Here is a 22,487-nt window from a genome sequence, read left to right as displayed (position 1 = left end):
GAAAATTGGAAAACAAAATCGAAAAAATGCTTACGTCAGCAAAAATGGCTGAAAAACCATTTTTGCGAAAAAATGCTGACGTAATCAAAAAATCAAAACAATTTCGATTTAAAATGCTTCAAATTTTTAATTTGAATCTCTGGTAAAAATTTGAGCTCGAAATCTTTTTTCTACCTGAACTTATTCAAGTTTTTCTGTCAATGACGTCATCAAAATGGCGGATTTTTCAAGGATTTTCCAAAAATTTTCGAGTTTGGTGCATTATGGGACATCTGACAGGACACATTCATGACGGCTAAATTAGGCTTCTCCAAAAAAGTCCAAAAATAGGTATGTTTATGAGGTGGAAGTACATGCAGTTTTGAAAAAACCGAAAATGAGCCCCTTACGAACGTTGAGATGGCTATAAGTTTTATATGAGTGGTGTTTGAGACAGAAAGTTATGTATTTCTCAGTAAAGATTATGTACTTTTTCATCTGAACTTTGTTAAATAGATTATAAAATAGCAGAAGTGTGTGTGTACTTCTTTCCTGAAAAAAAATTATAAACAATGAAATGCAAATAAGCAGTTTCTTTTCTGCGATGAGCTTATTTATTTGAATGTGATAGCTATATTGTACTACTATATTATAGAGCATGAGAAATTTATGGTTTCTTTTTTTGCTTTATAGCTGTAATGAAAAAATAGTAATGAATAATGAACAAAGTCAACATTGTGTCTACATTTCGAAGGAAATCGTGTGAGTGGGATAAAACCCTGTTTTACAAAGACTTCATTATAAACTTTTCTTGCTATCCAGAGGAGAAGCGAGTGGCTGCTGATGATAATTATGTTAGACAAGGACTACAGTATGTAAAGAAATTTTGATGGTTGCTAGGAAAATATACCAAGTGATTTAACAAATATGGCAAGTTTGGAGGAGAGAAACAAACACTACCGTGTGTCGTTTCACCAGCTCTTTACCAGCAATGGAATGGATGGAACCAAATTGTAGAAAAGAAATTGCTTCTTAAGCAGCAATCTCAAGGTTTTGCGAGTTTTGCATTACTGTTGATTGAGATAACTTTTCTATCTGAGAGGTAACTTTCACCATCTTGAAAACACCAGTTTGTTTTTAGTTTCATTGAGCTACAGTAGTAAACATTATTATAAAAGGTATCAAAATGAAGTAGACTGCTACAAACTGGATTTATTTAGTCAATATGGTATTTTTGAAGACTTTTGTTTCTTTCTACTTTATGGGGGACTAAATATTGGCTTGGTAACTAAAATTAGGGTCGACTAAAAATTTGGGCCGACTTAAAATATGGGTCAAATTAGAAGCTTTCTCCTATTTTCCATCTGCTTGTAGTTATTTAGAAATGGCCCAAATTTTTTGTCGGTCTTAATTATTAATCGGCCCTTAGTGATTAAATTTTGACGAGGTGACTAAAATTAGGGCGGAATAATAATTAAGGCCGACTAAAATTAAGGCCGACAAAGTTTTCACCGATAAGGTATTGTTTTGAACTTGAAACTCGGGTTGAGAAGTTAGTTTTTTTTGCTTACTTATTGATCATGTGATTAACTTTTGAACCAATCCTAAGAGGAGTATTTGGTATAATAACAAAGGAAAAATCTGGCTCAGTATTTTTATAAGAATATTCTTATGTTCCTGTTGTTTATAATTATAATTTTTGCTATAATACTATCTTATCTTCTTTCAAGAAATGTATATCAATAGACCTTTTCATAAATAACGTCACAAACATCACTTGCCTCGTTTTGAAATTATTGCCATGGTGATTAACTCCCAACAGATTTTATTAAAACTCATTTGATTTATATGCATGTAATTTATGAAAAGGTCTATTTGTTAACATAACTTTTCCAAAGCCTAGACATTCTACATATATCAGTATAAACTCTTTTTTATAAGAACCATCTAATTATAGATTTTTGTTGACGCTTGGCTGTTTTTATTTTTTTGGCACTTTTTATACTCATCATATAAGAGTTGTTTAGGAGAATGATTGATCTATAAATAACAAATTACTCCAGCATTCATTACTTTCCCTCTACCAGTACAAACGAGATAAATGATCCTGTCACTAGGTATAACAGCTGTGCTGTAAAAGACAAATTAATTATTTTGATCAAAATTTAGCCATTCCAGGCTGGGGGTTGTTCTTAAATAGTTTTTTTTTGGCATTTTTGAGCCTCATTGTTCTTATAAAATTAGTTATTTAGTTAAAAAAGAGTGTATTTTTAGAATATTTTAGCCATGTAAAGTACAATGTTCTTAAAAATAAACTGTTCCTATATACTCGAGTATGAGTAGTATACCATTTCTTTAGAAGACTTGATATTTCGGATGGGCACTAAGTTTATGTTGCAATGATGGCATCGAATGTGGTATCCTCGATCTTTCGCCTCAAATGAACTTTTAACCCTACACTTTTATTATAAAAACCAGTAAGATTTTTCACAGGCTCGGCTGCTCTTATTCTTTCTAGTACTTTGAGCCTCTAATTGTTATCATCATGTTCTTATTTATAGGGTGTAACTGTGAGGTATTTTAGGCGTTATACTCAATTTTTATTACTTTGCCCCTACATTGATTGAAATTGAGTAATTTCAGGCTCAGGATTGTTTATAAATAGCTCTTATTTTTTGGTGATTTTGAGGCACTTTTTTCGACCTCAACAGCGGGACTATTTTGCTCATAACAAGAATATAGGTATACTGGGACATTTTTGTTAGATTTTACTATTTTACGTCAAGATCTTTTTATCCAATATTTTCATTAGTTTTCAGGGAATAATTCGGATGATATCATAGCAATTGTCAACATTTTCCAATAGATGATATCGGATTTAGATAAATGCAATGCATTCTGGTTTCTAGGGACTCTCAAAGGAATTATAATAGATCAATTATAATAGATTATAATTCCTTTGAGAGTCTCTAGAAACCAGAATGCATTGCATTTATCTAAATCCGATATCTTCTATTAAATTGACCACAGACTTAGTCCCTTTTAAGGAAAAACCCGTTCCCAGGGCCCAAAATCAAAATTTAAAAAAAATGAGAAGTAGAACAACAGATATTCACCCAAGGTACAAGTCTGCAAAATTTCAGCAAAATCCAACCATTTTTGAAGCTTACAGACTTTCCTGAAGTTTCAGCCTCGTTTTAACGATTATACTCGTCTCCAGACCCCCAAAATCGAATTTCTTTGAAAAAATTAAAAATTCTATCAAAAGATATTAACCTTAGGGACGTATTTGCAAAAATTTAGCCAAATCTGACCATTTTTGAAGTCTACAGACTGATTCGAAGTTTATCGGGGAAACAGGTTACGCATTCGATATTTTAATCTACACATACAAATTCGCGAGTCTCCATCAAAAAAATCATATCTCAGAGATGTATCACGAAAATCGTTTTCTAGCCACTTTTTTCGATATCATCAGCGCGACTAATACCTATTTAACTTATGAATTCCAGGGTCGAAAATGCACCTAATGGAACAAATTATAGGTCTACTATATGTATAAGAGCATAATTGCAGTCTGGCATCAGTTATTACAGGATAATTTTTTAGAAAAAATGCTTACCCATAAAGGCCCGAGTTTAACAGTTTTACTTTTATTTTTTCTTTCAGGATAACAGCAAAGATGAACGAGATGAATTTGTAAAATACAGGAAAACACAATAGTTTGTACTTTGTATTTCCATTGATATTTCTATTTCTCCTCTCCCACATGAACGCTTTATTTTCATTCCCCTTAGAGCATACTAGTCTGTACTAGCTGGATGGGTTAGATTTTGACTAATCTGTACTGAACGCGAGGTATTTGACGTTGAAAACGCCGTTTCCGCCTTTATTTGGTAAAAAATTGGCACTTTGACGTCGAATAAGTCACGTTCAGTACAAAAATCGACCATACTCGTTTAAAAATCATCATCTATATACTTTTTCGATAGCTTTCGAATGGTATAAATGGTTATAGGTGAAAACGCGTTTGAAACTTTTGCCTGGGGAGTGTAAACTTTCGCCTATAGAAATTTTTGCCCAAGGGCCTCAGAGTGAGGCTTTAAATATTTTAATCTATATCATATTTGGATTCCATTAACACCAAGAAACCTAGTGCGGAATTCTTTTCTAGGTTGAAATAAAAAAATTCATAATTCTGCCAGACCAAACGTTGTTTTGAATGTATATATTTAATGTCGAAAATTTTGGTGGGAAAATTCTTGGAATTCTTAAGGGAACTAATTTTTCGCTTAGCACCCACTTTTTGGCAAAATTCTTTCATTTTCCCATGGGTTTTTGAAATTAGAAGAATTGTATTCAAAAGTTAACGAATATTTAAATTTTACTCGACTACAAAACATTCGAAAACTTTTTCGTACAATTATTTCTCTAATTAAACTCGTACCCAACCTATTTTGTCTATTTTGTTTGACTGAAATTAATTGAACAGTACGTTTGGCTCTCTACGGCGAGAAGACAAGCTTTTACTCTACTAACGAATTTTATACAAGGGAACTTTCTGTCGAATGGCATATTTTTGAATTTTATCGAAAACTTATTTTGGCGGATGACTGGGAAAATCTCATCTTTTCTGCCTTTCCTGCCTTTTTTGCTCCACCCAAAACCGCGAAAATTTCCCTTTAAGGTAGTTGTTTATCTTGATATCATATCCGTTTTCTTGTTTATATGCTGAAAAAAATTTCATATTCTTTATGGCTGTTACTGTGTACATAGCATTTTGTAAAGCATTTTATACTCTACTCTCAGTACCTTAAGAAATTTTATTAATGCTGTAATCTTATCATTGATTAATTTCGATTGACGTTTTTGCTTACGTTAATTTGTAATTTCCCTCATTTGCACCCGGTAAATTTCAAAAAAAATTCGAAATTGAAGTCGAAAAAGTTATTCCATATTTCCCTCAAAAAAGATTACTAATGGTTTAAATTTGTCTTTTCTAAGTTTTCCGCGTTTTTATTTTATTTTATTTTTTCTCAAGTATACCGAGATCTGAATTTTAAATAGCAATTTATGCAAGTGTAACCTATAGCCAAGAAAATAAGCACATCCAGCCTCAGCCAATATTTGGATGTGCTTATTAAAAAAACGTGAATATGCTTATTAAAAAAGAAATACGCTAAGGCTGGAATTTAAAAAAGGTTGGTTTGCCGTCACCCGACCTTAGGTCGGTCGGTCGGGAAAAAATATTATTTTTGTGATTTATTATTTTATTTATGCTGTAATCTTATCATTGATTAAATTCGATTGACGTTTTTGCTTACGTTAATTTGTAATTTCCCTCATTTGCACCCGGTAAATTTCGAAAAATTTCGAAATTGAAGTCGAAAAAGTTATTCCATATTTCCCTCAAAAAAGATTACTAATGGTTTAAATTTGTCTTTTCTAAGTTTTCCGCGTTTTTATTTTATTTTATTTTTTCTCAAGTATACCGAGATCTGAATTTTAAATAGCAATTTATGCAAGTGTAACCTATAGCCAAGAAAATAAGCACATCCAGCCTCAGCCAATATTTGGATGTGCTTATTAAAAAAACGTGAATATGCTTATTAAAAAAGAAATACGCTAAGGCTGGAATTTAAACAAAGGTTGGTTTTGCCGTCCCCTTAGGTGGTCGGTCGGGGAAAAATTTTTTTGTGATTTATTATTTTATTAATGCTGTACTCTTATCATTGATTACTTCGATTGACGTTTTTGCTTACGTTAATTTGTAATTTCCCTCATTTGCACCCGGTAAATTTCGAAAAATTTCGAAATTGAAGTCGAAAAAGTTATTCCATATTTCCCTCAAAAAAGATTACTAATGGTTTAAATTTGTCTTTTCTAAGTTTTCCGCGTTTTTATTTTATTTTATTTTTCTCGTATACCGAACTGAATTTAAATAGCAATTTCTGCAAGTGTAACCTATGCCAAAATAGCACATCCAGCTCAGCCAAATTGATGTGCTTATTAAAAAACGTGAATATCTTATTAAAAAGAAATACGCTAAGGCTGGAATTTAAAAGGTTGGTTTGCGTCCCCAACCTTGGTCGGTCGGTCGGGAAAAAATATTATTTTTGTGATTTATTATTTTATTAATGCTGTAATCTTATCATTGATTAAATTCGATTGACGTTTTTGCTTACGTTAATTTGTAATTTCCCTCATTTGCACCCGGTAAATTTCGAAATTGAAGTCGAAAAAGTTATTCCATATTTCCCTCAAAAAAGATTACTAATGGTTTAAATTTGTCTTTTCTAAGTTTTCCGCGTTTTTATTTTATTTTATTTTTTTTCAAGTATACCGAGATCTGAATTTTAAATAGCAATTTATGCAAGTGTAACCTATAGCCAAGAAAATAAGCACATCCAGCCTCGGCCAATATTTGGATGTGCTTATTAAAAAAACGTGAATATGCTTATTAAAAAAGAAATACGCTAAGGCTGGAATTTAAAAAAAGGTTGGTTTGTCGTCACCCGATCTTAGGTCGGTTGGTCGGGAAAAAATATTATTTTTGTGATTTATAACAAATAATAATCAATTTTGAAAGTTTGAAGTTTTTGAAGGAAAAAAATTTTCTTTTGAGATCGCAATTAAATTTTTTGGGTTGGCAGGATTTGAGTTGGGTCGGTCGGGTGATAGGCTGCGCGCATCCCCGAAATTAGTTTTGCTATAGGGGATGCAAATCGTCTTTTTTTTTTGTCCCGCTTATCATCCTGATTTCTTCATTCCTTCAAAAAAAATAGAAAATGAAGTCATTGCATTGTTATTCTTTTAATGAGATGTTTTCATTCATGAAAAAAAAAGAATAATTCTATTGTAATGTTATAACACATAGCACAAAAGAACATTTCACAAAGGGGGTAATCTGGGACAAAAATAGTTGAGACATTTGCAACGTTCATTAGTAGGGGATGATTTGTTTGTTTTTTTTTGTTTTTTTTGTTGAATTATTTCGGAATAAGCATCAAGAGCAGCCACTGGCTAGAAAATACAAAATATCTGTGCTTGAGGTCTTTTTCTCCTGGAAAATACTATCTGTGTTCTCTGCCCAGGATACTCCTGGAAAAACTTATCTGTTCCGGAAAAAAAATGGATTCCCTGGAAAATGTATCTGTTCTATCAGAAATTTGCTCTGGCTAGCTCTTGGGTAGCTATGGCTGGCTCTAGATCACTCTGGCTGGCTCTGGGTGACTCAGGTGGCTCTGGTTCATTCTGGCTAATTCCGGCGAATAGTAAGACCGATTCAAAGAACATAAGACTTACTGCTAGTTCCTGTAGAGATATTAAAAATTGCTCTGAAAACAGTATGGCGTCTCCGTCTGCCTGAAACCAACACAACCGGGGCTCATTGGGAGTTCTGAAGCCGATACCGATTCTCTATAAACCCGCAACTCGACTCCAAGCAAAGTGTTTTACTTAGGAGAAGAGCGAACCAGAGCTGGCCTCTACACTCGTACTGTAATTTTCTGGCGCATTTGTGTCGACAACTTGGTGCGACAAGAGCGCGAGAAAATTCGAAGGCTTTCAGAAGCCAGTTGAAATCTCTGAAAGTTGAGTGAACATTAAAATTTATAATTTGTAATTATGGAGCGAAGAAAGAGTTTTGCATGCAAATACTTTGGGAAGTTGCTTTTCATATGATTATGAAGTGAGTGTCTTGTTATCATTTTTGAGCGAGGCGTCCCTTTAACTTTTATGATAACCAGGCGGTGTCAATCGAACTGTTCGATTATCGAACTAATCGAACTTAATCGAACCCTATCGAACGATAGCTGTTCGATCACCGAACCCAATCGAACACCTATCGAACCGGGAAAACTTTCGTAAAGTTCGATGACTGTCCGATTATACGATTATAGTTCGATCGCAGTTCGATGAATACGATTGAGGTTCGATCAGTTCGATTAAGATCGATGAAGTTCGATTGGTTCGATTAAATCGATTTATACCTTGCCACCCAATTTTTTATTTATATTCCGAGGGCGTATTGGCGGCCGCCCACGGGCCATTCTCGTGGGCCATCCTATATCTCAGTCTGTTCCTCTAAAGGATCCTGCATTGTAATACGCATGCGTAATTTGTCGTTCTTTTAGACCACACACATGTAGTAAATTCCCGTGATAAACGAATGGGAATGAATCGCTAAGGGTGGTACAGTCACTTTCTGTCGGGGTTGTGGACGGCGAAATATGTCGTTTTTTATGAAATTTGTCGTTCTTTTTGTCTATTTTTAGTAATGCAGGATTCTTTAGATAAACCCCCTCATCTATCCCATCGGATGGGACAAGCTGGAGCTTTTACAAGCTCTTTGGTCGTTTAATTTGTAAAAAAAAAGATTTTAATCTTTATTACTTTCTTTACAGAAAGAAGCATTCGGTGCCTGTGTTTTGATTAAACAACCAAGTAATTTTCTGAAAGGTAAAGAAAAGTAGAATCAAGTTTGGTAATCGAACAGCTATCGTTCGATTTTGTTCGATAAAGTTCGATGGTTCGATAACGAAAATCGGTTCGATAGGGTTCGGTTGACACCGTCTGGTGATAATTATTAGGAATAACCAGCATACTTTATGCATGGATCTCGCATCGTGAATCGTAAATCGTTAGATCGTGCATCTTTATTACACCAACCCATCAAGAATTGACAGTTTCAGATCAAATGCCAAGAAATTTGTAGATTGTATGTTTTTGATTGATTTTATAATTAGAAACAACAAAAAATTACCGATAGAGACGTATTTAGTATTTACCTATTTTTAATTTCTTTATTTCATATATACATATTTTTTCCCCACCGGATTTGCCTTTTATTTGAAAATTAAGTAAGCTTCATTTCGTCTTTTTCCCTTTTCTGTGCGGCCGAATGAACACGGGACGCCGAACCAGGTTCTCGGCCAACTTTTTTAAATCCATATCTCACTTTTTTATCCAACTACAATCTTATCTGGTACCAGATGTGGAAATATGCTACGACACGCTTTGCTCTGAAGGTCGGGCATATTTTAACATCTGGAAGATTTGCATTACGGAATTCGACCTGACCGCGTTATTGACTTTCTCTAAGGAGTCTGAGTACTATTCTGGTTTTATAATTCATCAGTCACCCACCGTGCTCCAGAAAAATGATGGTCGCCGAAGATTTCTGAGGAATATTATTTCCCGCGAATGTAAACAAATCAGCTGTGATTTACCATTTACCCTAAAGAAATTAATTGTATGGTTATGGTGCTGTGTGGGAATTTGGGGAATGGTTGTTGGCCCTTCTACTGCGTTTGTTTACCAAGGGTGGCTTCAGTAGTATAGTTAGAGAGGTTTTCACTTACAATTTTATTATTCTTTGACTTGTATGTAACTTGAATTTTTTATTAAATATGTCCAGATTATCCCATAACTTGACATTTGGTTAAGAAAGGTATGTCCTTTTATTATTATATTTTCATATAAAAATTTTAAGTTGGGTCTAGATTTTAACACCCAAACCAAGCCCAAAATGTCATTCCCACTACAATGAGCCTCCTTTTCATTTCTTCTTCTACACATGCTGGACATGTTGATGAAAAAATGCAATACTGGTAAAGTCTTATATAAGTATGAACGATATATTTAAAGGAGCACTACACAAAACTCCTACAAAAAGCTACCCAAAAGGAAATTCAGTCAGGCATTGTTTTGTGGAAATGACATTTTGATTCTTGGACGACGATACTCAACCCTTGCTGCCGTCAAGACAAAAGAAACATTGAGTAAAGTCATAGACATCACTCAGTTTGAGAATGCCCGTAGAGTGTGTTCACAGTGCTTTACAAAAGCTGAAAATCTCCGAAAATGTTTGGATGATAAGAAGTTTGTCATTGAAAACTTTGATAAGACATCTAAATTGAATCTAACAGATTTTTCAGTCAAGCGTTTACCAAAGAATCAATCTCCTGGCAGAAGTCCATCTTCATCCACTGTTGTCGGTAAGAGTAGAAAAAGACTTTGCTTGGCACCAAAGAATATTGATGACGCACAGCAGCACCCACAAAGTAGGAAAAATCTTTTGGAGAAAATTTCATTTGAAAAAGAAAATCTCATCCCTACCAAAAAGCCTATGATGGTAAGAATTGATTTTTTTGTTTAGTGCATGTTGGTTAAGGCTATCTTTGTTCATTTTTTTTTAGATTTTCAGGATTGAATGAATTATTTATATTAAAATCTTAGAATATTTTTAGGTTAGGTTAGGTTCATTTTTGTTTTCCCAGGATAGAGAAAAAAAGACAAGAGCTCTATAGTTCATTGAAGTTCTTTTAACATTGACAGCTTTCCAAGAGCTATGATGAATTATATTTAGATTTTTTTTCCTTTAAAGATCAATGTTCTAGCATAAGAACTGCTCTGCACTCATAGTTTTTTTGGAGAATGCGATGGTCTTTAGAATAACTAATTACTCCAGCATCAAGCAAATTTTGTTTAAATGATAACGCAATATAACTGATTTGTCTTTTACAACAAAACTGTTACTTATATAAAGACGAGATGATTTATCTTGTTTGTACTGGCTGAGGGAAAGTATGCTGGAGTAATTTTTGTTCAATAGACTGTTGCCTTATTCTCTTAAATGACTATTGTGGAAGATCAATGAGAATCAAAAATCCCAAAGAATAAGAACGATCTTAAGCCTGGATACTAAATTTTCAGGCTCAAAGTGCATAGTGAATAGAAAAGGCAAGCATTAACAAAAATTTACAGGTTCTTTTAAAAGAGATAGTAAAGGGTCAATGCCAAAATTTAAGAATTTATTATAAGATCAATTATTTATTTGATTTATATGAAATAGATGATTACAGTATGAAAAGAATGGACTTTTCACTTATAATCTTAAGTGAAGTGTCAAGAAAGGGACTAAGTGGAAATAATAACAAGATTCACGCCAAGTGGTTTATTTAGGAGAAACAGGGTTTCTAGAAAAAATGTTCTAAATACTGAATTGATATAGTGCAAAATGCTAAAGCCAAACTAAGGACTTACTTGTGTCTTATCAACTTGACTTTCATGTATAAAAAATATTTTTCATTGTTTTAGTGTTGAAAATATAAAAGAATTAGTATTTCTGTGGTTAATGTGCTATGTAGTGACAAAATATAGATTTAAAAGTTTTTTTAGCTGTGCTGTCAGTGAGAAAAGAGATTCAAAGAGTATTATCTCAAAAATTAAATAAAAATATTTGAAGTTCTATTCCTAATAAAATAAAAGGGCATAAATGATGGTTGTTGAGGGCTTTAAAGGAATTATTTAATTTTCCATATATTAATAAGGTGATTGAAATAATAATATAATGACTAATATATTAAAGCAGTAATTGATTTTATTTTAGAAAAATCCTGAAAAAATAACTACTACTGAATCAAAGACTCCTGGAGCAAAGCAAACCAAGACAAAGAAAGAAATGGCTCCAAAGACTTTAAGCACATCTCACACTAGGATTGGTTATAAGCAAGTGAAGGTAATTTAAAACTTTTGGACAAATATTCACTTCAACAAAAAGATTACCTTATTGAAACTAATTTTCGCGGGAATTGATTTTAGCGTTTTCAAGCCAAAAATGGGCAAAACCGCAAAAATTAAAACCCACAAAAATTCCAGAATGAAAAAAACCGCAAAAATTAAATTCAGCGAAATGCAATTAATAGTTCCCGCAAAAATTAGTTCCAATAAGGTATTGATCTTTAATTCTCCTAATCCTTGGGTACAATATTTTAGCAGCATGCATTAGTAGAAATTGAAGTAGAAAAGTAAGTATTTGAATTTAGATTATTATTATTATTATTTACGAATATTTAAACAGGATAATTCTACAGTCGTAACTTAGCTTATATACATATTTACACTGTTATCTCAGAAGTCCTGCATAAAACAGAAACTACATAAAAATCTAAAAAAATATATAAAAATATATAAATATAATATACTAAAATCTAAAAATCTATGGGGGTAAAAAGTTCAAAAATCAGAAAAAGGAAAAACCAGGTCCTAAATCTAGTCCTAGAGATTGGATAAAATTGCAGAGAGTGGATAAGATTAGGTGTATAGAGTACACAATACTCAAGTGTGTTAATTTAAAACTGAGTGGCTTAAGTAGAGATAAGGTATGAAATAAGTTAAGACTAAGATGTTGAGGGCTAGAATGTAAGTCTAAAGGCTAAAATCACTGAAACATGCTAAATTTATGAGGAATAAAATACTAAAAAAATTCATCTAAAGAATCCTTAAAACTATCAATATCTTTGTTTGATCTAAGATCTTTTGGTAATAAATTAAAAATTTTTGCACCTTGGTAAAAGGCTGATTTTCTTGCAATTTCAAGTTTGATTCTTGGCATAGTAATTTTTGTGCCGTTGTCTCTAGTTCTCGCAGTGGTATTTTTGAATTTAAAATAATCTCCAAAATGACCTTCAAATTCTTTGCTGTGCAAGCATTTGTGAACAAATACACACATTCGCTTTTTACTGATGGACTCTGACCGAGCAATCATTTCATTACCAATAATAAATTGCGCACGACTTTCCAATGAATCAATTTTAGATTTCAAGTAAGGTGGAATCGATCCATACAAAGTCAATGGACAATACGTAAGAATGGGTGCAATCATGGATTGGTAAATCAGTTTAGCAGTTTTGGAATTCATATGATCTCTCATTTTCCTGAGCAGGTGGATTCTCGATGATGCTTTTTTAATTGTGGCATTTAAATGATCTGTCATATTAAGGGAGCTGGTCAAATTGATCCCAAGATATTTATAAGACTTGGTCATGTTGACGGTATAGTGATTGTGCTGAATGGTGATGTCTGAGTTTGCAAGACGTCTGATACGTTGGTCTGTACCGAAGAGCATTATTTCAGTTTTACCTTTTTTCAGATTCATAATCAGTTCATTTGAATAAAGGTAATTAGATAACGAATGAAAATCTTTCTGTAGAGTGTTTTGGATCGACTCGATGTTGTTGTCAGAAAAATAAATTACTGTATCATCGGCGTACATCAACATTCTGCAGACTGAAAGACTTTGAACTGATTCATTGAAATGTAGCAAAAACAAAAGTGGCCCTAATATGGAGCCTTGTGGGACACCACAATATATGAAGGTTGGTGATGATATGGCCCGGGGGGGGGTACTAGTACTAGGATTGCGAGCTGACGGGGGGGTGCCGCCCGACTTTTGAACTTTGGACCCTTACCGGGACTAAAAAGGAGAAAACAAAGGAAAGTTTTGGGAATTTTACGACCCTTAGCGGGACTAATTTGACCAATTTTGACCAAATTTCGATCTTTCAGGGGGTAAAAAGTTGAAATTTTCCTTTTTTTCCGACCCTTACTGGGACTGAAATTTGATTTTCTGATTTTTCCGACCCTTAGCGGGACTTTGGAAGTCCAAAAAAGGTACCCTTAAGGGCGGCACATACCGTACCCTCCATTTGCCTAAGTACCCCCCCCCCCGGGTGATATGGTGCCTTTGTAGGATACGTTTTGAGTACGAGCAAATAAGTAGGATGCTATCCAATTTTGGGAAGTTTTGCAAAGTCCATATGCTGGTAACTTGTTGATAATTGATGCGTGGCTGATCGTATCAAACGCTTTACTAAGATCGACAAAAATGGCACCTGTCATTTTTCCATCGTTCATAGCTTGTCTAATTTGGTCTGTGAGTAGGGTAACTGCATGCTCGGTTGACTTTTTTTTACGATATCCGAATTGACATTTTGACAAAAGTTTGTTTTGTTCTAGGTAGGTCATGAGTTGTTGATGAACACATTTCTCAAAAATCTTTGATAAGGAGGGTAACACGCTAATTGGTCTGTAATTATCGAAAGTGTTTTTTGCACCAGATTTGAAAATAGGTGAAACTCTTGCTGCTTTTAAATCATCAGGAAAAAGTCCTTCCTGTAAAGATAAATTGATGACGTAGGTCAGTGGTTTACTTATTACGTATGCGGTATCTTTGAGAAAGCATGTTGGAATATTGTCGAGTCCAGTTGCTGATTTGCGCTTGAGATTTTTAAGATACTTCAGTACGTCTACGTCTGAAACGGGGTGAAAGTGGAAATTTGTGTTGGTGAACTGCCTTGGTGGTTTTTCAAATTTCCATACAAAGTTCACGAGTGGAAACGATTTCTGTTTTAGTTTGGATGCTATGGTAGAATAGAAGTTACAGAAACCTTGAGCAATCGATGGTTTGTAGCTCAGTAGCTGTGTAGCTAATGATTTTGTCGTTGACTTTAAAGGATTTTGTTGAGGATGTAACAGTCTTTTTAACTGGGAAGATTCTCTTAATTGTATCCCACAGTTTGTCAGATTTTTTGTAGTTCTCTTTAAGCTGGTTCTTAAAATAGTTCTTTTTTGACCGTTTTATTTCATTAATGACGAAGTTCTTTTTCCTTCGAAAGTTTTGCCAATCAACTGGACGGCCATGCTTTTGCGCTTTTCGATTAAGTTGGTCACGAACGTTCATGTGCCTTTTAACTTCCTCGGTGAGCCAGGGTGATGGTTTTCCCTTGACGGTTTTTTGCACGACTGGAGCATGTCTGTCGAGGGTGCTTGATAAGATGTTCTTGAACTGTGCGAAGGCAGTGTTAACGGATCGACACGAGTATACGTTATCCCATTGAGCGTTTAGAAGTTCTCTGTTAATTGTATCGACGTCATAATTTTTGAAGTCACGACATGTAATGATTTCAGGTTGATAACGAAGAGAGTTCATTTTTCGAATACATCCGATTAAGTTGTGATCACTTAAAGTGGCAGCAATGTTAACAGTTTTATTGATATTAAGACGATTGTTTGTTAATACAACGTCTATTAAGGTAGCTGTGTCCTCTGTAATGCGTGTAGCTTTTTCGATTAATTGTGTATAAGCATTAACCATAAACATTTCTTTCATTCGAAAACGATCCTCTTTTACAAGATAATTGGTGTTAAGATCGCCCATAATAATTACATCTTTCTTTTCATTGTTGACAATTTTGATTTTCTGACAGAGTTTTGTTGTGAAGTCTTTTGGTAGATATTCTGTCAGGGGGTCGATACGTAACACAGAAAACGAATGATTTTGTTGAATCTGGAAAGATTTCGATCCAAATTCCCTCGACTTCAGGGTCATCTAAATCCTCTCTCTCAGCAAACGGTATTTGGTCACGAATATACAGTCCGACTCCTCCTCCAGGTCCGTTTTTCCTTGGTAGTTTGATCAGCTCGTACCCCGGAATTTCAAAGTCGATTACTGAGTCCTCGTTTATGAAAATTTCCGAGAGAGAAAAAATGTCAATTTTCTTACACTGTATGAGAATGTTTTTTACTTCGTCATATTTTCCCTGTAAGCCACGAATATTTTGGTGGAAACATTTCAAACCTCTTGCTTTACAGAAGCTTACATTTTCAAAAATATCAGAATGAGACAAATAATTTATGATATTTTCTAGTTCCTAACTAATAATATTTTAGGTAACCATTGAAACCATAGAGAATGGGTCAAAAAAAACAAAGATTGTCAATGGACTTGAAGCTATTGCTGTTAAATTAATTTCCTTTGACATGAAAAAAGGTTAGTGCTTTGAAAACTAAGATTTACAGTAACTTATTATCGAACTTTTTAGTACTTTGATTATGATTTTAGAACAATTAGTATTTCTAAACATGAAAAACGTTATTGAATAATGATTTGCCCTGACCAGGAATCGAACCTGGACCAATCATAACATTAGTGCATGATTATCATACCATTAGACTATCAGGGCTTTACTTTTCTTTGCCATTGCTTTCTGAAACTTATAAAAATTACAATATTATATAACCATCACCTTTAGAAGCAATGGCAACTTTGTTGAAACTCCCAGAGTATAAAAATCACCTCATTGAGTCGCTGATGAAATGCTGTCTAGAAGAACTAACAGATTTGTCTTCAATGTCCACAAATTCAATTTTGCGCAAAACCGATGCACAATCAAACAATTGAAAGTTGATACTGTCTTTAAAGAATTTACAACAAAAATTCCAACAATTACTAAAGTCATCAAGAAACTAACCAAAGACAACAAATATTCTACCACGCAGATTTGCAATTCGATTGTCTCTGCACACAATGAACATCTAAGTGCTCTGAGATACAAGAATGGTTTGTTTTTCAGACAATGTGGTTTATTAAGAAAGGTAAAAATGATATTTAAAAGTTGATATACAATATATACAAATACAATAAACACTAAAATAAACCAACAAATTTTAAGGTCGAAAGGAATCAAAAAAAGTTGACATATACTTTAATGGGATAAACTTTTGCGGGGATTAAATTTTGCGGATTTTGCAGATTTGGGTGTCATCCGCGAAAATCCGCAAAATTAAGTCCCAATGGAAATTTGGAAGGGGCTCATCCGCGAAATATTTCTAAACAAAACTCGAAATAAGTCAAATAAATACTATTTCAATGGCCACTTGCATCAAAGAAGCGCAAATAATGCGTATTTCAACAACCAACATGCATTATTTGACAGTAAAAGTCACGAAATCGTGAAAAAACCGCGAAATTTAATCCCTGCAAAAGTTTATCCCATTAAAGTACATACAAAGCTAAAACAGAAGTAAATATTTTACAGTTATTTTTCTAAAATTCATTGATTATTATATATATGCATGAAATATTGAAAATGTTTTGCCATATCTTTCATTGTGAGAATATTTATTTTATTGCTAAATCTTTTGTCTTTTCTGAATGCATTACAAAAATTATTTTTTACTTCGATCCGAAATCTATCTTAGGGACAAGAGGTGTTATGCCAGTCCAAAATGTTCACACATCCAACAGCAATCAGAAAGAAACTAATTCAAATGGGTGAAAATCATGATTCTAAAGTAAAAGACTGAAAATTTTTATGTTTCAAATAATTCTTAGTGACTTGTGTATATAACTCTTTATTTGAATAAATTTTTCCACATGTACTAAGGTAAAGTATTATATATAAATCTATGCAGTGCAAAATAAAAGAAGAATTTGTTTTAACATAAACTCTATGTTCTCTCTTTACAGAAAGAGGAAGCAGTAAGAAAAGGTGAATGCGGTTTTGATCCCCTTGTAGTTGGAGACAATTTGGATGGAGAAACCCAACCAAAACACCAGACTTTGACAAACACAAACAAATCATTTCATTATTTCAACATGTTTGCAGTAAAGGAAAAGGTGAACCTCATTTTTAAACTTAGAATAAACATTTTTCATATTGAATTTTGGTTTCATATGGTTATTTTTGTGTGTTATTATTACACTCTTTTAAAGGCATATCACTAACAGTGTATTGCATTATAAACTATAAATTTGATCGAAGAGGACAAGAACACAGTGTTGCAAGCAATAACGAAAGAAAAAGGCTTTCCTTACCGAGTGACAGAGGATTTGACCAAAAATGAAAGACAAATAATCAAAGAATGGTGTAAGGAAGCCGAAAAAATGAATGCTAAAATCAAGGGAGACAACACAAAATGGAAAGTCCGGGGGAGCCCGCGAAAAAAACTTTATTTCAAAAAGATCATTGTAAAAAGTACGAGCGGTTTATAGAGGCCCATGTGTCTTCACGGTGGCCTGCAAACCTGTAAAGCTTTATTATTATTATTATTATTATTATTGTTATTATTGATGGAAAATCAGGTAAAATGGTAGAATGTTGAACACACTACACTAGTTTCCAGTTAAATGAGTTTTTTTATATTATTTCAAGGTCAACGGGAGTCATTTGAGCAACAAGCGGAAAAGAGAAATGAAGGATGTTTCCCCAGAAGAATTCTTGCCAACAAACAAAGAGCTGGATAAACTTGAGAAGGATTTTATAGTACTTGCCGCAAGGGTTATTGTAAAGCAGATACCATCAATGCAAGAAGTATTCAAGGATGCTGTTGTTCATCACATTAAACATCAATACTCGGAAGAAATGGAAACAAAATCTGAACAGGTTATAAACATTATAACAATGATATTATTTGGATGAGGTTATTATAAGACTTCTATCATCTAAATTCTGATATAAAATTTTGGTTGGACCAAAGTAAAACTTTTTAAAGAATTTGCTTTTAAAACCTAACAAAAGCAGGAAATGTCAATGTCATGAGCAGAATTTAATTGTAGCTTTGTGTTTAATTTTAAGGTACCATTAGGAGCTTATGCCCTTAATGAGAATAAGCACGAAGACATGATCGAAATCATTGAACGCATACAAGAAAGGTACAATGCACAATTATTTTTTTTAATAGAATTAAATAGCAAAAACTTCAGGATTCCTTTTTTGCAAATCAAACATCAAATCTGTTGAGAGTGGACCTAAAACTTATAAAAATACTTACTGTGAGAAAAGAAATTACAGGGTACTTGTGGTAACAATCTGATAAAAAAATTTCATTTGGATTTAATTTTGCACATTTTTCAAAAGATTTCTTGTTGATATAAAAATTTGCAAAAGCGCCAAATTAAATCTGTATCTTTTAACTTGTACATTTTTTAATTACCATACTGACTACAGTTTTATACAGGTGGTTATCCTTGATCAATATTTTAGCTTTTATAATGCTTTAATCCCCTTATATTTTATTATAAAGATATGTTCCAAAAGACGAATCTGGAGACGGTGTAACTTTCTTTGGTGGTGACCAGTTGACAGAAGAAAGGTCAAGATCTGCTCAGAATGCCCGTGCGGACGGAAGAACTGTAGAAGAACGACTCCAGGGACTGTTGCCTAAATTTGAAGACTGGCATGCTATCAGGACTGCTTATGATGTATGTCTGTTAAAACTTTTTTTAAATCTTTGAAAACCTTTTTTTTTACAAAACATGGGAGATGTACATCCTAATAAAATTGTGGGAAGATGTATTTACAGCTTGGAGTTCTGATTTTTTGTAACAATTGAAGGCTTTTAGTTTTTAAAAAAAACCAAGCCCTTAAGAAAACACATCTTTGAAGAATTTGACTTTACTATAATTTTAATTTTGATTCATTTCTACCTATACTCAGTCTGCGTTGAAAGTATTCTACAGCAAAGAGGCAACTGGTGATGCTGGAACCTACCTGACAAACGCGATAAAAACAGGCAACAAAAATGCTCTGAGGAAAGTAGAGGACAAGTTTCAAGAGGTCCGGGAGTTTTTTGACATTGAAACGAAGGCATTACTGTTGTCTGGATTTCTGAAACAAGAAGGTATGTTTTAAGAAATGGTTTATTAGCTTGAAATAAGTTTTTGAATTGTGCTGATTTTAAAGCTTGCCAGGAAGTGAGAACTCTCCCCTCAGAGTGTTGATTTCCCTGCATCATTTTATATGTACTGTTTTGAGAAGAAACAAAAAACAGTTTTACTTCTAATAAAGGGACTAACTATTCTCATTTCTTTGAAAAAGGTTTTGAAAACATTGAGGACTACCATCCACCACAGGAACTATTAACAAAAGATGTCAAAACACGAAGGAGATGGCTTCATGGAAGAATTCGTTTATTTTTGAAAGATAACATAATGGTATCATTGCAATCTTTAACCAAAATGCTCCCAGAACAACGAACTCACAAATGCCGTGATGCTACCTGTAACAATGTAAATACAACCCATTTTTTATTACTTTCATCCTGTTGCTTGGTTACATATATTATGCTTTTAAAAAGCCTTCAACCGTCCCTTAAATCTTCCATAAATCAAGACTATAAGAAAAATCAGATGTAAAGCCCATTCAAAAAATCAGACCTGTATTTTTCCTTTTTCCATTTTAATTTTTTTCTTGACAACAGAGATTCTTCTTCCTACCTGCTAAGAACATGCACGAGCAACGAGAGCATGGGCTTGAACCTTTGACTTCATTACCATCCTCAGAGAAAAAATTAGTAGACGACGATTTATTCAAATATAGCTGCTCAAGGCTTTGCGTTGGATTGTTACTACTTGACGCCAACGATGCTGTCAAAGAAGGTGATGGAGATCGTTTGCTTAGATTCTACAACGTATTTACATTCATTTTCCGGTTGAATGGAAATCACAAGTATGCCTATGTATTTCTTCGTCTAAAGGCAAGAGAACTTGCCCTGTTGTCTCCAAGAGTTTTTCATAGGCTGAAGTGGAATCGTTTTGTGAATAGCAAAGGTGGAAAAGGCAAAAATATAAGTCTTGATTTGCGATTGGAACATATCAACAAAGTGACAAAAGCGTTGATCAAATCACAAGGTATGCAAAACCTCACTGACAAAAGTGTTGAAGACATTTCAAAGGCAATTGGAGGACGGGGCGGTGATGCGGAAACAGAAAATTGTTTAGGTGGTTTAGACTCTAGCAAGGACTTTTTATAGGTAAAATAATTAAAAAGAGTTGGATTATTTAACATGTCACCTTTGGCTTTAGAGGTGGACTTTTTAATTGAAGATAATGATGGATTGTTACATGAAACACTTGAAAGAGAAGGCATATCAGTAACAACAGATGAGGCAAATTTGAGCTGTTTGGATGGTGGTTGATCTGAGAGACTTTCAGCATTTTCTTTTGGGTTTTGAGAGCTGCTTTTTACTACATGATGGTAGAGAACCAGTTTTCTTTGTTTTTGTTTTTGTTTTTTTGGATTCTTTCAGATTTACCAAAGGGACGAAATGATTTGGCTGAAAGTCACTGTTCAAATGAGTCATCTACTCTAGGAATAATGGTGGTGTTATTGAATAGAATTTTGTACCTTGGTAGACCCTGGTCAGGATAAAATGTTATTATTTTCCTCCTGGTGACAGTTGAAAGAGCACAAATGCATAAGAAGGAAGAAAAAACATTTGGGGAAGAGTTATGCTTGGCCTCGGCTTTTATCAATGCGGAACCTTCCAAATCAGTGCCCTGTGAGAAGTCGGAAACACATGCACCACCTAGTAAGGAATTAAAACTATGGAAAACTGTGGAATGCTTGGAAAAGAGCTCTTTGAGCAATGGAAGATTGGAATAATACTCACAAAACAAAAATAATTCCCCACACGTAAGACATCGCAAAGCATCAGACAGCGAATTGTTGCCAACCATGTGAAGCAAAAACAATTGCCGTTCGGAAGAGAGCTGAAGATAAAAAATTAAGATATTATTGTATTCACCATGTAACAGCTTCTTTCATCACTTGGGGGCCATCCATATAGCACCTACACAGTGAAGGGGGAGAAGGGGTTTAGCAAAAGCATATAACATTAATGAATGAATGACTTCATCTCTAATTTTCACTGCATGCAAGGCATGAGAGGGTATCGAATTTGTATAATTTTTGTGTACGTACTATGCGGATGACCCCTTACATTAAAAAATGTGAATAGAACGGGAAGTGTCTGGTTCTCGACTGTGAATAACATGTCAAAAATCAAAAACCCGAGTAAAAGATTATGTATATACTACAGATTATATCTGTCACGTAACAAAAAAAACTAATTTTTTTCAAACATACGTGCTACATTACATGATTTGTATCAGATTACACCTACTTATGATACAATGAAGGGGGAGAAGTTAAGGGTATTACAGAAGAGAGAGAAAAAAATATTAATTACTATCTTGCCAGTCTAATAAGTTGTGGTTATAATTAATTGTTTCTGCGGGTGATACACAGACAAGAGAATAAAAACAAGTTACATACCTTATGGGTTTGACATCCCTGGAAATGGACTTTGGAATGTTCCCATAAACAGAAAAACAAACATTGGCAGAACCTTCTCTACTCAAAGCCAACAAATCAACACTCCTCACTTTCAAAAATTTTCTCAACTCAACAGATTTTTCAAAAATAACCTCATGATTTTCTTGCTGGATGGCAGCTCGAAGCTCAAGAGTGACTCTCTCCATGTTGTACTTTGGAAGAGATCATGTATAGGCCTGACAAGCATTGTCAAGAATTACGCTCTTAAAATCTCAAATCAGGACTTACCATAGAGAAATTCAGGGTAAAACCATCTTAGGGTAATTTTTCAGTCTTTATTTTAGACCTTAGTGCATAAATCACCGATGAGCCTGGGAATCATCCAAATCCACCTCATCCAGGTCAATTCCAAAAAAATTTGCATGTTGCTTGGTATGCAAATCGTTACGGTAGGAAAATTAAAAACCAAGACTCGAATTTGTGTGCTTTTCAACGCGACTTATAGTGCGACTAGATTATGATTCCCGAAGTATTCCAGTCAGCAAAATCAATATGTATGCAAATCGTTACGGTAGTGAAATTAAAAACCAAGACTTGAATTCGTGTGTTTTTCAAGGCGATTCTTCCTCGGCTACATTATGATTCCCGAAGTTTTCAAGTCAGTAAAATTAATTATTTGGTGCTTAGAAAAGATACCGTAAAGCTCTATCTACAAATGGTAATTTTCTTTAAGGCGCTGTGTTCATCTCTCAATAATTTTCATTTGCGACAAAAGCCTCCCGCGAGCACTACCATGTAAGCGCATGTTTTGCAGGGATGTCGCACCGC

The 22,487-nt window shown here is 33.9% G+C and overlaps 1 protein-coding gene and 1 long non-coding RNA gene across 2 annotated transcripts; both read left to right on the top strand.

The window, feature by feature from the left end:
• Positions 1-11,375: 11,375 nt before the first annotated feature.
• LOC136807021 (uncharacterized) lies at positions 11,376-15,988 on the top strand. Its single transcript, XR_010846631.1, has 3 exons — positions 11,376-11,500; positions 15,493-15,592; positions 15,855-15,988. It is a non-coding gene; the product is annotated as an uncharacterized lncRNA (long non-coding RNA).
• A 1,087-nt stretch (positions 15,989-17,075) lies between these two features.
• On the top strand, positions 17,076-20,355 carry LOC136806999 (uncharacterized). The gene is made up of 7 exons (XM_067063576.1): positions 17,076-17,221; positions 17,757-17,987; positions 18,180-18,256; positions 18,628-18,805; positions 19,041-19,224; positions 19,422-19,654; positions 19,804-20,355. The coding sequence occupies exons 1-7, from the start codon at positions 17,201-17,203 to the stop codon at positions 20,353-20,355; spliced, it is 1,476 nt and encodes a 491-aa protein (XP_066919677.1). The 5' UTR covers positions 17,076-17,200.
• The last annotated feature ends 2,132 nt before the right edge of the window (positions 20,356-22,487 follow it).

This window comes from Clytia hemisphaerica, unplaced genomic scaffold, assembly GCF_902728285.1.
Source record: "Clytia hemisphaerica strain Z4C2 unplaced genomic scaffold, Clytia hemisphaerica genome assembly, whole genome shotgun sequence".
Classification (NCBI taxonomy): domain Eukaryota; kingdom Metazoa; phylum Cnidaria; class Hydrozoa; order Leptothecata; family Clytiidae; genus Clytia; species Clytia hemisphaerica.
This window is presented reverse-complemented; position numbering and strand designations above follow the sequence as displayed.

Excerpts from the sequence above, each read along its gene's own strand:
- LOC136806999 (XM_067063576.1), top strand. The coding sequence starts at position 17,201 with ATGTTTGCAGTAAAGGAAAAG. Across the intron at positions 18,257-18,627 it reads ATTGAACGCATACAAGAAAG|ATATGTTCCAAAAGACGAAT; the intron begins GTACAATGCACA and ends TTTATTATAAAG. Across the intron at positions 18,806-19,040 it reads CTATCAGGACTGCTTATGAT|TCTGCGTTGAAAGTATTCTA; the intron begins GTATGTCTGTTA and ends ACCTATACTCAG.